The 17,281-nt window shown below is 37.9% G+C and overlaps 1 protein-coding gene across 1 annotated transcript; it reads left to right on the top strand.

Annotated features, from left to right (window-relative positions):
* The first annotated feature begins 256 nt into the window (after positions 1-256).
* Positions 257-16,869, top strand: LOC138705599 (chondroitin proteoglycan 2-like). Its single transcript, XM_069834200.1, has 5 exons — positions 257-406; positions 3,241-4,235; positions 12,468-12,557; positions 13,756-13,792; positions 15,717-16,869. The coding sequence occupies exons 1-5, from the start codon at positions 400-402 to the stop codon at positions 16,673-16,675; spliced, it is 2,088 nt and encodes a 695-aa protein (XP_069690301.1). The 5' UTR covers positions 257-399; the 3' UTR covers positions 16,676-16,869.
* Positions 16,870-17,281: the final 412 nt, after the last annotated feature.

Raw genomic sequence — 17,281 nt, 5'->3', positions numbered from 1 at the left:
ATTTCCTCTTCACATACATCACATAATCTACTTCTAAAATGAACAGCTTGATTCTAAACAGTACGAATTCATCAATCGTTCGGTACTTCGCTATGAAACTGAAATCTGAACTCTCGTTTTAAGTATTGTGGACTCTAATATCAATAACAGGATGATCAATCAATTACGCCTCCAGACTATACATTTCTTACAATATATTTTGTTCAAAAGTTTCCGATTGTGAATTATCTTTTAAACGTAAGGCACTTTCAAGATGAGTAATTATTCCGCTTGAGATATGAAGTTTTGCAGGCGGTGACAAAGTTAGTATATAAGGCCTGTGTAATGCTTCACTTTACACAGTGGTACCTGAATTTCTTTCTAGGCCTCCAATAACCCAGGAGCTTCTTTTTAAAAAATATGGAAGGTGAGTAGCAAATCACTGGCATCATAAATTTTATTCGAATACATTTGTAACGAAACACTGCATATTTCCAGCATGAAAGCAACAGTAATAAAATTCCATTCAAGTAGCTCAGTGCTACAACATGGAATATAATTTCACGAACTCAGGTTCGATCCCTAGCATTCACTGAAACATAACTTCTAGAGAACAACAAGATCATACGATGAGGACTCTTTTCGTGGTTCTCCAGTTTATTAATTCCACTCCATCAGCACTTTCCATTTCACATTATCTTACTCCTCATTGCACTTCATTTAATTCCAACATAAACCACTGCACAGGATGGCATACGAACTTCGGTGATGGTGCCAAAGACAACTTTCTCGGTTGATAGATCTTGAAGAAGTACAGTTTTCACGGGGTGTTCTGTTAGCGACGTCCGCTGGTTTGTGAAAACACTAATCGTTGGCGTCCAGTTGGCGCGGTCACCTTGTAGGCCTATACGAAGATGGTCTGTGTATAGTCTATCATGTCAGAGCAGCGATATGTCCGGTGCTGAAAATTCGCTCCAAGGAATTCACTCATCCCATCTCATAATTACCTGGATTTCTGAAGCAGAAAAGATAAACTATGGTCGTAATACAGATTAAATTCCGACAGCCCCCATTATAGATAATATAGGGCTAAAGAAATATAAGAGAATATGTCGTAATTCTATAATTTAATAAAGTTGAAAAACAAGAGCTAAATAGTATATTTCAGGCATTTTCATAACGAAATTATTCTACGTTTATTTCCCTCAAAAATTCATAGTTCGGTACCAATACTGGTGTATTTTATGTCGCATTTTGTGAAAAAGAAATAATATTCAGGTAAAGATAATTAAATTTCAACAATTAAGAAAGCTTCATCGAATTCTTAAGCCTAACCAAGTTCCAAAAATCACACGACTAAGACAAGGCTTAAATTTAAGTACAAGTATTACAACATATAAAACAATAATATTACATTACCGGTTTTTCTGTATGGTTGTGGAACTTGGATCCTGACTTTTAGAGAGGAACAGAGATTAAGGCTATTCGAGAATAAGGTGCTTAGGAAAATATTTGGGATGAAGTTATAGGGGAATGGAGAAAGTTACACAACGCACAACTGCACGCATTGTACTCTTCATTTAACATAATTAGGAACATTAAATCCATTCGTTTGAGATGGGCAGGGTAAGTAGCACGTATGGGTGAATCTAGAAATGTATATAGAGTGTTAGATGGGAGAGAAAAAACCTTTGGGGAGGCAGAGACGTAGATTGGAGGATAATATTAAAATGAATTTGAGTGATGTGGGATATGATGGTAGAGACTGGAATAATCTTGCTCAGGATAGGGACCGATGGTGGGCTTATGTGGGGGCGGCAATGAACCTCCGAATTTCTTAAATGCCATTTGTAAGTAAGTATTACAACGGTTTGACGTTTCTCAGTAACACTACTGTATGGAAGCAAACCATATACCCTTCTAGAACAAAGCTCTCCAAAATTAGATGAGAATTCTTAAAACACCTGAATGCATTTCATTATATTCAAAATGACGAAATTCTATACAAACTGGAAGTCACACCCATTCTCGGCAAAATAAAGATAAGAATAACTGATAAATTCAAATAATTTATTACCTAATAAGTGATCAGTCATGATTATATGTTGATTTTTTACCTTCCTTGAATATGGCGAAACTTTTATAACATTTTATCATTCCAGTATTCAATTTTAATTCGTTTCTTATCTCTCCATTTTACGAGAACAGTACATTGAACGATCGTCATGTTTACTGAATAGCTTAGATCGTTCGAAATGAATAGTTATCCTGACAACTACATATCGATTATGATTCCTCGCTGATACACTGGTTACAATGCTTGCCATTATACGAGATTCACGACTTTAAAGCTAGAAGAGAACGATAATATTTGAGAGGGATATATATCTTTAGTATGGATTTATTCGGAAGGGAAGTTAACAGAAATAAAGCCACAAACGTAATTTCCCTGCCCAAGCCTTATTCTGTGACCAATGATGTTTTTGAAGATTCTGTGTTTCAATAATCCCTGATACTCTAATCAGAGAAATATAGAAATAAATTCCTAGTATACAAAAAGTAATACGGATAATACGAAAAATTTTGCAAGGTCATTTGAACTTGCTATAGAAAGGGAAGTCTCTTAAAAGTGTTAGGTATATGGGTTTGCAAGACGTACGCACAATGAGTCCATTGGAACTAACTGTTGAAGTGTTGATAGCTATGTCTAATCTACCAATCTACATCTGCCACCCCATAATATTAACTTACATCACATTTTGCAGAACATAATACACACACAATGCTAAGAAAATTGAGCCAAGTATGCAACTATGTTCCCCTGCATCATTCATCCTCAATTTCAATTCATTTTTCTTCACTAACATTTAAATTGGTCTGTTTCAGTTTTAATATCTGGGAATTTCTTTATAGAAAATGATACCATTATAATATTACTAGTGGTAATATTTTATCCAGCCATTCTTAGAAATGCAGGGGTTATTCAGCTTCGAAATTTAATGCGGCGAGAAATGGTCGGCGAGATTTGCCTAGAACAATCTATCAGAGACGGCACTATTTTACGTGCAGTGAATTTAATACAAGAGCCTCCCAGCTTTACTTCCCTCCCGTAGAATTTTATCACTCTTTAAAAACCAACTCTTCGGCAAGATTTGAAACCGCGAATCTCGGATCCAGTACCAGCATGATTACGGCTAGGCAACCGAGGACGAAGCATTAATATTAATATTGCTATAGTTATTTGGCATGTCTCATTTTCAGGGTACTGTTTTGCATTCGCCTTGCTGCTAACGCTGCTTCTCAAGGATGCGACTTGCGTCCCCAACTACGTGACATGCCCGGACCCTGACCCACTGGATCACGTGGTGTTCTTTCCGCATGAGACCAAATGCACCGAGTTCTATCGCTGCGACCACGGTTCTGCGCTGGTTCAAGTCTGTCCCAGTGGTCTGCATTGGAACGCCAAGCTGGACACGTGTGACTGGCCTTGGCGCGCTGGTTGTTCTCCTTCCACAGAAGAACCCAACGTATGCGAGGGTGGCGAAGACGACAGCTGCCCCACCGCCACGCTACCCCAGTGTCCTGCCGAAGACCCCACTTACTCCGTGTTCTTCCCTCATCCTAGCGACTGCCATTGGTTCTTCCACTGCAGTAACGGAGTAGCATACTGCAAGGTATGTCCTTCAGGACTGCATTGGAATCCAACTCTCAACACCTGCGACTGGCCATGGCATGCCGGCTGCAAACCAAGTGATGGAAACGGTAACGACGGCGACGGAAACGGTAACGACGGGAACGGAAACGGTAACGACGGCGACGGAAACGGTAACGATGGTAACGGAAACAATGGAAACGATATCTCTCCATCCGGAAGTTGTCCAGTGCCGCAGCCTCCTTACAATATTTATTTCCCAGACCCCTACAACTGCGGTGCTTTCTACCAGTGCAGCCATGGAGTGCCGTACCACCAGAATTGCCCCGCAGGCCTTCACTTTAACCCTTTAATTAACGTTTGCGACTATCCCGAGAACGCAGGGTGTTCGGCGAGCGGCGGAAAGGTCACTACAGAAACTCCAGCAGAGAAGTGTCCAGATGCGGAGGTTCCTGTCTGCCCTATCACTGACCCCGACGTCTCTGTGTACTTCCCGCACCCCAGTGACAGTCACTGGTTCTACCATTGCAGTCACGGAAATGCATATTGCAAGCTCTGTCCCGCAGGACTTCGTTGGAACCAGGAACAAGAGAAGTGCGACTGGTAATGATATCCATATGACGACCTAATTGAATATCACCACGAACTTAAGAACTCATTTTAACATGAGACAGGTACAATTTCATCGTTTTCTTTTGTTGGAATATACTGTTATTGCAGAACTGAATTTGCTGGATAGAACAAAGCATGTATAAATTAAATTTCTAAACAAATTAATAAATAAGCGATGAAAAGTATATCTATCTATTTACCAATATGTCACTATATTGTATAATATACAGAGTGTCCCAAAAGTCCTCATACATAGAGAATATCAGTTAACAATAAAAATATCACATAATGTGCTCAAATAATTGAAGAGTCCAGTGCAAGAATGATGGATGTCACTTTCTTGTCGAAAATGAACCAAGACTGTCAATGCATAGCTTAAGATATAGGCCCTATAGAATGTACATACAGAGTTATATGGCATTAAAACTGATAGTCATTGTCGAGTAATGATCGGAAAATCACAGTTAAGCTTTGAGCGCTAAGCGTTTCAAACTTTCAATTGCTTCTCCTGCAAATTGTACTCCAAATGAACCCATCATTCTTGCAGTGGACTCTTCAATTATAATGGCTTTTGACAGTCGGGAACAGGTCGGTGAATGTGCTCCAACCTGTGGTGCACTTTTGGGACATCACGTATAATGTATATGTAATATATCGTGTAAATTGTGTGAAACATATAGGCCCCCCATGTATATATTTATATTTATTTATTCATTTATTTATTTGAAATCTGGGCTGCAACAGAGCAGAAACTCCAATTATTACATGACATAATATGTTATAAAAAATAAAATCATCACAAACAAAGACAGAAAGCAAATTTTCCCATTTATATGTCCACTTTCCGTTAGAAAGAAATAACTCGCATATCGTCATTGTTCCTGCAATAACTCCTATGTGACATATTTATCGATTTTCAGATTTTTGCTCTATTAAATAACTTAAATAGTGATACAGCAAATAATAAAATCTCCTACATGTAATTATATTTCTTTGTTTCGAAAATGCAAGAATTCACAGTCTCCACCATAGGATGAATAAATGTGTTTTTTCTTCCTACTGAAAAATTTTACATTTTGCACATAGGAGTTATTGCAGGAACAACGACGATATAGCCTATAAGTATATTACAACATTCGAAAACTCAGGAACAAGGTATAATCTACAATTTAACTCTACAATTCATCTTAGTGGACTTCGAAATTGAAATTAATGCAACAAATGCTGACAAAGTTACGTTCCAAAAGTAAACAGATGTCTATTTTTTTAGAACATTTGCCGTCACACAATAAATCTTGGACTTTGAGAACCTTTCCTAAAAGATATCATTCGCACTGGCATTTGTCGCCTTTTGACCCATCCACTTACCCCACTGGATAATATAAAAGATGTTTTGGACCTACCATAGATCGAGACAGTAGCTATATGTTAGAGGCTGTCTAGCAAGAGGCATATGAAGAGGGATTCCTCCAAGATTTCCATCCGCACTTTGGAATGTCTATGACGGAGTGGTACGCAGATAGCAAAGTACCGGTACACTAATAATTATGTGGAAGGGTAGCACTGCCATTTTCAGGAAAACTTTAGCACACATGATTCGAATATTCGGATGTTTTGAAACACATTCAAAAACATCATTCGGAAATCTAAGCAAAAATTGTAGTTATCTGCGGGACATATAAACATCCGATGTCCTATTAAAAGGTACATCCTGAAGCAACGGTAAATAGAACAGATTGTTGCTAGATATCAAACATATTGTCAACATAACAGCAATGATCTGAACTTGAGAATCATAACTTACAAAATTAAATTATATTCAGTAGATTATTCTTGTCTATGCGGATGATGTGAATATGTTAGGAGAAAGTGCACAAATGATTATGGAAAACACGGAAATTTTACTTGAAGCAAGTAAAGCGATAGGTTTGGAAGTAAATCCCGAAAAGACAAAGTATATGATTATGTCTCGTGACCAGAATATTGTACGAAATGGAAACATAAAAATTGGAGATTTATCCTTCGAAGAGGTGGAAAAATTCAAATATTTTGGAGCAACAGTAACAAATAAGGGGCTTAGAACAAAAAAGCAGGTAAGTGACATTATTAAAAAAAAATGAGGTAAGTGCGTGTTGTGATAGCCCAAAAGGATGTTTCTTTGGGATAAAATCAGGTAAATGATCACACTGTGGAGTGCTGCTATATGGGCATCATTTCATCAAACTAGTGTATAATATTCTATTGCATGTAGAACTTTAACTGCAATTTCCTCAATACTAGGTTTCCGTCACTTACCTGCTTTTTGTTCTAAGCCCCTCAAATATAAATGACACTCGGGACGAAATTAAACGCAGAATAAATATGGGAAATGCGTATTATTATTCGGTTGAGAAGCTTTTGTCATCTAGTCTGCTGTCAAAAAATCTGAAAATTAGAATTTATAAAACAGTTATATTACCGGTTGTTCTGTATGGTTGTGAAACTTGGACTCTCACTTTGAGAGGGGAACAGAGATTAAGGGTGTTTGAGAATAAGGTTCTTAGGAAAATATTTGGAGCTAAGAGGGATGAAGTTACAGGAGAATGGAGAAAGTTACACAACGCAGAACTGCACGGATTATATTCTTCACCTGACATAATTAGGAATATTAAATCCAGACGTTTGAGATGGGCAGGACGTGTAGCACGTATAGGCGAATCCAGAAATGCATATAGAGTGTTAGTTGGGAGGGAATAAGAACTTTGGGGAGGCCGAGACGTAGATCGGAGGATAATATTAAATGGATTTGAGGGAGGTGGGATATGAAGATAGAGACTGGATTAATCTTGCACAGGATAGGGACCGATGGCGGGCTTATTTGAGGGCGACAATGAACCTCCGGGTTCCTTAAAAGCCATTTGTAAGTATGTAAGTAAAATCAAAAGAAGAAAGAGCACATACTAAAAATTGGCAAACTTTGTGACCAAGAAAATGTACTTAAAAAGAATAATAAAATAAATTATTATTATTATTATTATTATTATTATTATTATTATTATTATTATTATTATTTGCTATGACGTGATATATTATGGACGAACAATTCTGGACGAAATATACAGGGTGTTTCAAACTCATGATCAATAATTTAAAGATGAATAGTACAAACTGGAAGAAGCAAAAAAAAAGCTCCAATAAATGTTGGTCCGCAAATTAACTGTTCATGCGATATTCCCTTAGATAGAGGAGGGCCTGTACCGTGGCCTCTTAAGTCACCGGATTTAAATACTAGATATCTGTGTTTGGAGTCATGTTAAACAGCCTAATTTACTCTTCTGAAGTCAAGACACTTAAGAAATTGCGGTTTCAAATTGAACGTATGCTATTAGTCAGAGAGAAATCTCAACAGAAAACGTGCATTATTTCAGCAACGGTTAATGTGCAGACCAATGTGTATTGGAGCTTTCTTGCTTAGGTTAGTTTGTATTTTTCAACTGTAAATTATGGACCATCACTTTCGAAATGCCTTGTATAGCTAGGTGGACGAGAAGGGAGTGGGCAAATAATTCATGGACATATACTTAGTATGGAGGAAAGATTAATGTGTACCGAAAATAAAAGTGGACGAAAAAATAATGGACGGAACTCATGTGGACGAAATTTTGAAACCTTGAAGATAGTACAGGTACAGGATGACGTCCTATGAATGAGATCTCAGTCCCCTCCTTTGGCAGCCCCATTTGCTCTCTTATTACCTTGAATCCCTACATTTACCGGCACCTATTTCAGTTGAAATGAATGATGTTCATCCAGTATCATGGAGCGAAAGGAAAAAGCCACTCTACCCAATTATCTCCTGGCGTAGTTGCCTCATAAGTGATGCCTTTTTGGTATCACTTGTGAGGTTCAGACCTGTCTTCGGACAGTTCACTAAACGACAAACAGTAGCCTATCATGAAGGATTCGCGGCATTCCGAGACCAGTTTCGACTTAACCAAATGGGTTTCGTGAAATAATAATAATAATAATAATAATAATAATAATAATAATAATAATAATAATAATAGTAATAATAATAATAATGCGTGGCACTACAGCCCATGAAAGGCCCAGACCGACCAGCCGGCTGCTGGCCTCACGTCCACATGCCGAAGCAGAAGTGGACGATCATTCAGCCAGAATGGCGGTATCGTATGGTTAGCACCGGTCCGATACATTGGCCGAAATTTCATGAGAAAATTTCTTCCCTCATGAGGACTCGAACCAGTGTGCATTCCGTAACGCTAGTCTCAGGCAGGATGTCCTAGACTACGACGCCACGGCGCGGGACAAAATAATAAACTAGGCAATTAAAATATTATAAGAAACTCTCAAAATAGTTTTTCTTTTTTATTAATGAATTTTAATTCGTACTCACTAGCTAGCTAGCTAGCTAGTTAAATAAATAAATAAAAATAAATAAAACTCCATGACAGGCCAAATCGGCCCGGAGGGTGGCGAGAGATTAAGGCCCCCACCTTTACAGACAATCGGCATTTAATGGCAGTAGGGATGTCAGTCCTACGTGTCTGCCGTCGTTACTCACAAGGATATACCCCTGGTACTCATTTTTGTCAGAGGCTGAGTAGACCTCAGGATCTTAGTGCAACTGGGAGGATTAAATCAATGGAAAAATCCATGACCCATGGTAATCTAACCCACGACCTTCCGGCTTGCAGCGTTGCGTCTTAACCGCGATGCTACCGCGCATCCCATTAAAATGCATTTACTCAAATTAAATTGTTTAGTTGTTTAAGTACACAATGGTAATACAGTTTAATGGTTATTAGAGGAGAAAAATTCGCTCCGAGGCCGGGGAACGAAACCGGATCCTTGGTTCTACGTACCAAGCGCTCTAACCTCTGAGCTACGCCGATGCTCAACCCACAGCACCGGATCGAATCCCCGAACCGGAGCGAATTTTTTCTCCTCCAATTACCATTCATACCATAACAGATAAATTCTGTAGGACCAAAAAATAAACTTTACGTAAATACAGTTTAAACCAAAGGCAATACTATAACAAATTATATTTTTATATGAAGTAGAATAAACTACAGTATTATTATTATTATTATTATTATTATTATTATTATTATTATTATTATTATTATTATCATTTCTAACTCCACTTGTTTATAAGTAACTTATACTCAAGTGTGACATGTTTTTAGAGAATTTCAATAAGGAGGAAATATGTTGTTTGTTATTTAGTCAACTGTCCGAAGACAGGTCTGTACTCCACAAGTAACACAAACAAGACATCACTCATAAGACAACTAGGCCAGGAGATAATGTGGTAGGGTGGCCAGTTCCTTTCCCACTCCATTACCATTTATATTTTGGCTATTCATGATTCTATTGAGTTTGCATTTCTCTGGATTTTTTTACTTAACAATTCCTGTATTTAATCATTTTTGTATTTCAAATTATTCTACAGTGCTTTTATTCTGGATCTTCACGGTCACCCTCACTGACGGCAGATTATTTTGTTACAAAATGAAACCTAAGCACAAAAAATTCATGCAATTCCATGCAGTATTTCCTTAGAAAATGCACCTTTTATAAAGAAAAACGTAATTATCGGGAAATTAAGTATGAAGAATGATGTAGTCACTTGGAAATGTCAAATTCAATGGGCTATAACTAATGAAGATATCACAATAAAACAACTTGTACATTATTTAACAATGTATTGGTGACCAGAATCATATATAAAAAAAATTAAATTTCTTGCCTACATGTATGTTAACGCCACCTTAATAAAAAACCAAACTAGAAAATCCTACAGATAAAACTTTACAATTGATAAAGATATAAAATCAGAGTATTGGAGCAAATATGCTATGCGGACATTTTTTTTTTCTTAGCAAAAATCGTCTGTTTACTTTCGACTATGTTACTGAAGTTTCTTCAGAGAAAGCTACTGACTTTTGGATGAACTAAGACTTTTTTAATTTTCCAGCGGTTTTTAATATGATAGCTAAATAATGTATGTAGATTACTGAAAAAAGTAAATTTTAATTCAATGGCTAGAGGTTAAAAAAACAAGATACATTAAGAGAATATATAAAAAGTCAACTAAAACATTTAGTTTAAATAAAAAGTAGACTATTACAGAAATAAATTGCTAAATTAACAGTATTGAATGGTTGCAAAGGGACATCCGGAACATTTTTAAATACAAAGGATGTACGAAGAATTGTATGACTGGGAGCGGTGAGAAATAAGGCGATCCACATATCGCTTTGAAAGGTAGCATGTCTGCTGGTTTACCATTAAATTTAGATGTTAGATGATGATGATGATGATGATGATGATGATGATGATGATGATGATGAAGAGGACGACGACGACTACGGCGATAATGACTGTTATTACTAGACCAGCCGTGGGGAAAATGTGATCGTGCGCCGAGCTACTGTGTAACCTGCAACGTGCATAGCACCTATGGAGGGAGGCGTCACCCGAAGAGGAAGTGAAGCAACTGTCTAACTTATTAACGGATTTTCATTTTCCTTATGTCAAGCACTTAAATATAATTTTATACAGTACAAGGTTACAAACTAATGTTCACTACGTGTAACGAAGAAATAAATGAATAAGAAAAACATAAGATACAATATCACAACCAAAAATTAACTGTCTTCAGAATGTCTCTCCGATAGAGTTTCAAAATCAGGAATTATGTCACTTACTACCAGTCGTAGTTGATCACGAAGGTATTTGTCTGTCAGTTGTGATCTAAATTTGGTTTTTACTATTTTCATTGTTGAAAATATTTTTTCACAAACGTAAGTTGTAGCGAACATGGCTTCGACAGAGCAACCGAAAGAACGAAGATTCGGTTATTTATTTTTTGACAAAGATTTGAGAAGTTCAATATTTGAAGAGTTCACTGCAAGAATGATAGATGTCACATTCTTGTCGAAAATGAACCAAGACCGTCAATGCATAGCTTAAGACATATAGAATGTACAGAGAGTTATATGGCATTAACACTGATAGTCATTGTCCAGTAATGATCGGAAAATCTCAGTTAAGCTTTGAGCGCTAAGCATTTCAAACTTTCAATTGCTTCTCCTGCAAAATGTATTCCAAATGACATCCATCATTCTTGTAGTGGACTCTTCATTTGTAAAGTCCTTACATCTAGCTTTATTTAACATCACATTGTAAATCTGCGAGTTTAAATTGAAGATCCAACCGCATTATTCGTACATCTGCTGAAAAAGGATCTACGTACAGTGATAATAATAATAATAATAATAATAATAATAATAATAATAATAATAATAATAATAATACTTAACCTTTTAATGTTTCATGAGTGACATGCCGTTTTATGTTATACAACCATTTTCCTCGTAATACTGGTGAAGAAATCATATTTTTAATATTCTCATCATATTGGCAGCAAAAAATGCGTCCTCCCATCCTACTCGAAACTTCCGTTTTTGTAGCGGTAGGCCTACATGGTTTCGAGAGAGACATTGCAACGATACGCCATTCGCAGGTCAGAGACAAATACATATGGAACGGAGTTTGACTCCAGTGAGTGAGAGGATGAGGGTTGGAGGAGGTAGGAAGCAAGAGAAATGCATAGCTATCATTGCGAGCCACAATGTGCTCGCGAGTCACATTTTCGCCACGGCTGTACTAGACCATGGGACTTCACGCACTAAAAAATTTGAAAACATGCATGCAACTATATGGTAAAAACTATTGAAATATGCTCTAAAAATTGAAATAGGCCTATAGGCTTTAAAAAGACACTTTTTGCACGATTTTGTTTTTTGCTGTATTTACAGCTATTGTTGTTAGGCCTTGAAAGTTAGAATTCCCAAACAGACACTTGTTGCTAGGGAAACCATTCTTCGTAACACAAAACTATACTGAAATAGACCCATTACAGCGCACTTATTATTACTTAGTTACCATTACAGTGCAGTTAATAGCAATACATATAGTAAAACTAGTACTGTAGTAGTAGTAGTAGTAGTAGTAGTAGTAGTAGTAGTAGTAGTAGTAGTAGGAGGAGGAGGAGGAGGAGGAGGAGGAGGAGGAGGAGGAGGATAAATTGCAAGCCTGCTCTCCCAATTTCAATTAACTTCATGCTCAAACATTTTAAGAAGAAGAAAAAACAATAAAATGATGACGGCGATGATGATGATGATGATGATGATGAGATGATGATCATCATCAGGATCATTATGACGGTGGTGGTGATGGTGGTGGTGGTGGTGGTGGTAGTGGTGGTGGTGGTGGTGGTGGTGGTGGTGGTGGTGGTGTAGTGGTAGGAAGATAAAGTTGGCAAATGAATGGTTGCCCAGAACAAGGTTGTAACTAGCAAGTGTCCTTTCTTCGTTAATCAAGATTAATGATTTAGAAAGTACTTATTTCATTATTACTTATTTGAGTGCACCCACTAGGATAAAGTGAAGTGTAATCATCCCCTAGTGACAAAACACAGACGCCAACATATAAAGAGCTTCTCAAACAACCTGATTCCTTCATTAACTCAAAACATTAAAAATATGGTGGTTACAACCTTATTCTGACCGACCATTCAATTATAGAATGAACTTCGGAGAGAAAATTTAACTACCGGTACACTTCTGTCCATCACACATCTCATAAAATCACTAGGGGATGATTACACTTCACTTTATCCTAGTGGGTGCACTCAAATAAGTAATAATGAAATAAGTACTTTCTAAATCATTAATCTTGATTAACCAAGAAAGGACACTTGCTAGTTACAACCTTGTTCTGGGCAACCATTCATTTGCCAACTTTATCTTCCTACCACTACACCACCACCACCGTCATCATAATGATGATGATGATCATCTCATCATCATCACCGCCATCATCATTTTATTCTGTTTTTTCTTCTTCTTAAAATGTTTGAGCATGAAGTTCATTGAAATTGGGAGGGCAGGCTTGCAATTTATCCTCCTCCTCCTCCTCCTACTACTACTACTACTACTACTACTACTACTACAGTACTAGTTTTACTATATATATTGCTATTAACTGCACTGTAATGGTAACTAAGTAATAATAAGTGCGCTGTAATGGGTCTATTTCAGTATAGTTTTGTGTTACGAAGAATGGTTTCCCTAGCAACAAGTGTCTGTTTGGGAATTCTAACCAAGAATGAACACACAGCTTTATCCTAAGACATATGAAACCACCAATAGGTCTGTACTATGTTGCTATGAGACTCAAATGTGATCTCTGATCCTAGGCGTTGTGGATTCCTAATGTACAAAACTAGAAGATCAATCAATACCGCCTCTTATGTTACGCATTTCAATTAATGCACTTACGTTTAAACGCTTGCAATTAAGAATTATCTTAAACGTAAGACTCACTTCCAAGATGAGTAATTCCGAGTAAGATATCGAGTGTTGCAAGCGTCGAGAGAGTTCTTATAAAAGACGTGGGGAACTGTTGACATTACAAGTCGCACCAGGTCTTCCTTCTAGCCTCCAAGAAATCAGGAGCTTCCTTCAAACATGGAAGGTGAGTAGCAAATTATACTGATGTCACAGCTTTACTTATCAATCATCAACTCGCAATGCACTTGTGAGGAAAAACTGCATATTTCCATAATTACTATGGACGCACCCTCAGGTAGATCACTGTTAGAGATCGGGTAATCGGGTGACCGCAAGTGCTATTCCCGGCATTGCGTTGCGATGATTGGAACATTACTTGTAGTGGACAAGATGGGAGGTTGAGGACTCTTTTCGGGTTTTTAACATTTTATCATTTCGTCAAATTCATTCCGCCAGCATTCTACAATTCATTTTACAACATTCCTCATTGCATATTACTTAATTTCATGTAAAAAATATGATACAGAGTGGAATATGAAGTACGGTGAAGCCGAATAAAAATAAACAGCCAGATGTCATGTACTTTTCCAAACGATGCTAGTGCACGTATGTGTAATGAGTTAGCAGTCATTGATGGTCGTTATGAAACTCCATGGGCGATAACTCTAGGGCTACTACTTAATCTAACTTATAGGAATACACTCATCCCATTTCTCCCTCTCAAGAATAGTGAACCTAAGAGCTCAACTATGATCGTAGTGTAAATTAATTTTCTCTCACCTCCATCGTAGGTGAAAGGATACAGTAACAGAATATAACCGAACCATAATTCTATAATTTCCATTGTATGCCTTCATTTTAATGTACTTCATGGCACTTCATTTTATATAAACTTTCGTACACAGAACGACGTTCATGGTTGTTGAACAGCTGTAATTGTTCCAAAGGAATTCTTGCTTTGGGAAATGAATATCTGTTTTATTTTGTCGGTGACGGACTGGTTATCATGCTTGCCATTATATTCTGTATTCGCGGGATGAAAGCCAGACGAAGACGATGAGTTTTAAAAGCAATAAATATTGTAACATTGGTTCTATTCGGGAATGAACTAAGTTAGAAAGTCGATGTAAAAGAGTTACTAAACGCAGAAAATTGACTTATGGCTAAATGACATGGCTCCATACTAAGTTAGAGTTTTAATAACTTATTGTCAAAATTTCTTTTCGTTTATCATTATCTCTAAATCTATCAGATTTCAATATTCTCTAATGTTGGAAATGGACAAATATTAAAATTTATTAATAGCACAGTTATGAATTTCATGTAACTTACTTGGAGAATATCGTTTAAATTTTAAGAAGTAAATGAGGTTCTTATAGTATTAGGTATCATCGGATTTTAAATTAAATAAGCACAAAGAGCTCATTGAGACTACAGAGTGCAGGGCAAACCTAACTCGTTTCTCCGATTAATCTAAAAATCAATGTCTTGATTTTTCCTTCTCCTGACCGTTATGTTTCATTTTTTTATATTGCTTGTTTCTTTATTCTTTTTAGTGTCTTATTTAATGACGCTGTATCAACTACTAGGTCATTTAGCATTGATGAGATTGATGATAGCGAGACGGTATTTGGCGAGATGAGGCCGAGAATTCACCATAGATTACCTGATGTTTGCTTTACGGTTGGGAAAACCTCGGAAAACCCTAATCAGCTAATCAGCTCAAGAGGGAATCGAATCCACGTCCGAGCACAACTCCGGATAGGCAGGCAAGCGTCCCAGCTGACAGAGCTACGCCGGTACCTTTCTGGCTGTTAACAATACCCAAGATTATATTTTACAGAAAAGGATCAACCTACAAATTTATAAAAACTAAAATAACCATGTTTCATTTCATCATTCATTCTGATTTCGAATTCACTTTCATTTGCAAAATTGAAATGACTTTATGAATACGTTTGATACACAAAGCAATTTTGAAAAACTATTTACTGTTAAGATAAAGATTTACTGCATTTTTCTTAACTTTAATATCTGAGGTTCGGCTACAGAATGATGTCCATTTAATATCAATGTGGTTATAGATATTTCGCATGCCATATTTTCAGGATACTGTTTTGCATTCGCCTTGCTGCTAACGCTGCTTCTCAAGGATGCGACTTGCGTTCCCAACTACGTGACATGCCCGGATCCCGATCCAGTGGACCACGTGGTGTTCTTCCCACATGAGAACAATTGCACCGAGTTCTATCGCTGTGACCACGGTTCTGCGCTGGTGCAACTCTGTCCCAGTGGTCTGCACTGGAACGCCAAGCTGGACACGTGTGACTGGCCTTGGCGTGCCGACTGTTCTCCTTCCACAGAAGAACCCAACGTGTGCGAGGGTGGCGAAGACGATAGCTGTCCCACCGCCACGCCACCCCAGTGCCCTGCCGAAGACCCCACTTACTCCGTGTTCTTCCCTCATCCTAGCGACTGCCATTGGTTCTTCCACTGCAGTAACGGAGTAGCATACTGTAAGGCCTGTCCTTCAGGACTGCATTGGAACCCAACTCTCAACACCTGTGACTGGCCATGGCATGCCGGCTGCAAACCAAGTGATGGAAACGGTAACGACGGCGACGGAAACGGTAACGACGGTGACGGAAACAACAATGGGAATGAGAACCCTCCATCCGGAAGTTGTCCAGTGCCGCAGCCCCCTTACAACGTTTATTTCCCAGATCCCTACAACTGCGGCGCTTTCTACCAGTGCAGCCATGGAGTGCCGTACCACCAGAATTGCCCTGCAGGCCTTCACTTCAACCCTTCAATCAACGTTTGCGACTATCCCGAGAACGCAGGATGTTCGGCGAGCGGCGGAAAGGTCACTACAGAAGCTCCAGCAGAGAAGTGTCCAGATGCGGAGGTTCCTGTCTGCCCTATCACTGACCCCGATGTCTCTGTGTACTTCCCGCACCCCAGTGACAGTCACTGGTTTTACCACTGTAGTCACGGAATTGCCTATTGCAAGATTTGTCCCGCAGGACTTCGCTGGAACCAAGAACAAGAGAAGTGCGATTGGTAACTTAATTCCTATGGCAACTACGAGTATACTGTACTGTATATTACTGTGCAGTGCTTGAGAGGATGGTTTTCCTACTGATACCTACACATTCCGCAATTGAAACACATGAAATTACGTTGTTCCTCTTTCTTGAAATATAACTCTCTTATTTCAATCTTGTATTTTCCTTGATAAAATAAATGTATAACAGCATGCATTCTTAATTTCTTTAACAATTTATAATCCAATATGTAAGTGTAATTTCTGTCGAAGTCTATTTTTTCTGAAGTTACTCAACAGTACTCGATGATCTGACGTTTACCATGCTGCTCGTTGGATTCTAGGCTCGCGACTTGGAACAAGTCGAGGATAATGGAGTTTAAAGAGCGATAATATCTTTAGCAGTGCTTTATCCGAGAGGAAAATAAAGCTGTGGATTCCGTGTCGTAAATTTATGATAGATAAAAGACTCCTATCCCTAAAAGATGACTGGACGCAAAACTATTCTGCCACTTTTCGCCCACTCTGACTTTCGACACCCTTCTGCAGTTCAAATACAAACTATGAAAGATTTATTGAATGTTTCTACATAGCCAACAATCAACAATCACTGAGTGGAATGTCGAT

The sequence above is a fragment of the Periplaneta americana genome, chromosome 9 (genome assembly GCF_040183065.1).
Source record: "Periplaneta americana isolate PAMFEO1 chromosome 9, P.americana_PAMFEO1_priV1, whole genome shotgun sequence".
Classification (NCBI taxonomy): domain Eukaryota; kingdom Metazoa; phylum Arthropoda; class Insecta; order Blattodea; family Blattidae; genus Periplaneta; species Periplaneta americana.
Note: the sequence above shows the minus strand (reverse complement) of the source record. Positions and strands in the feature narration are given on the sequence as shown.

Bases quoted from the DNA above. Each gene is read 5' to 3' on its own strand.
- LOC138705599 (XM_069834200.1), top strand. The intron at 12,558-13,755 runs GTAGGAAGATAA...TCTTCCTTCTAG, and splicing joins GTGGTGGTGGTGGTGTAGTG to CCTCCAAGAAATCAGGAGCT. The intron at 13,793-15,716 runs GTGAGTAGCAAA...CCATATTTTCAG, and splicing joins GCTTCCTTCAAACATGGAAG to GATACTGTTTTGCATTCGCC.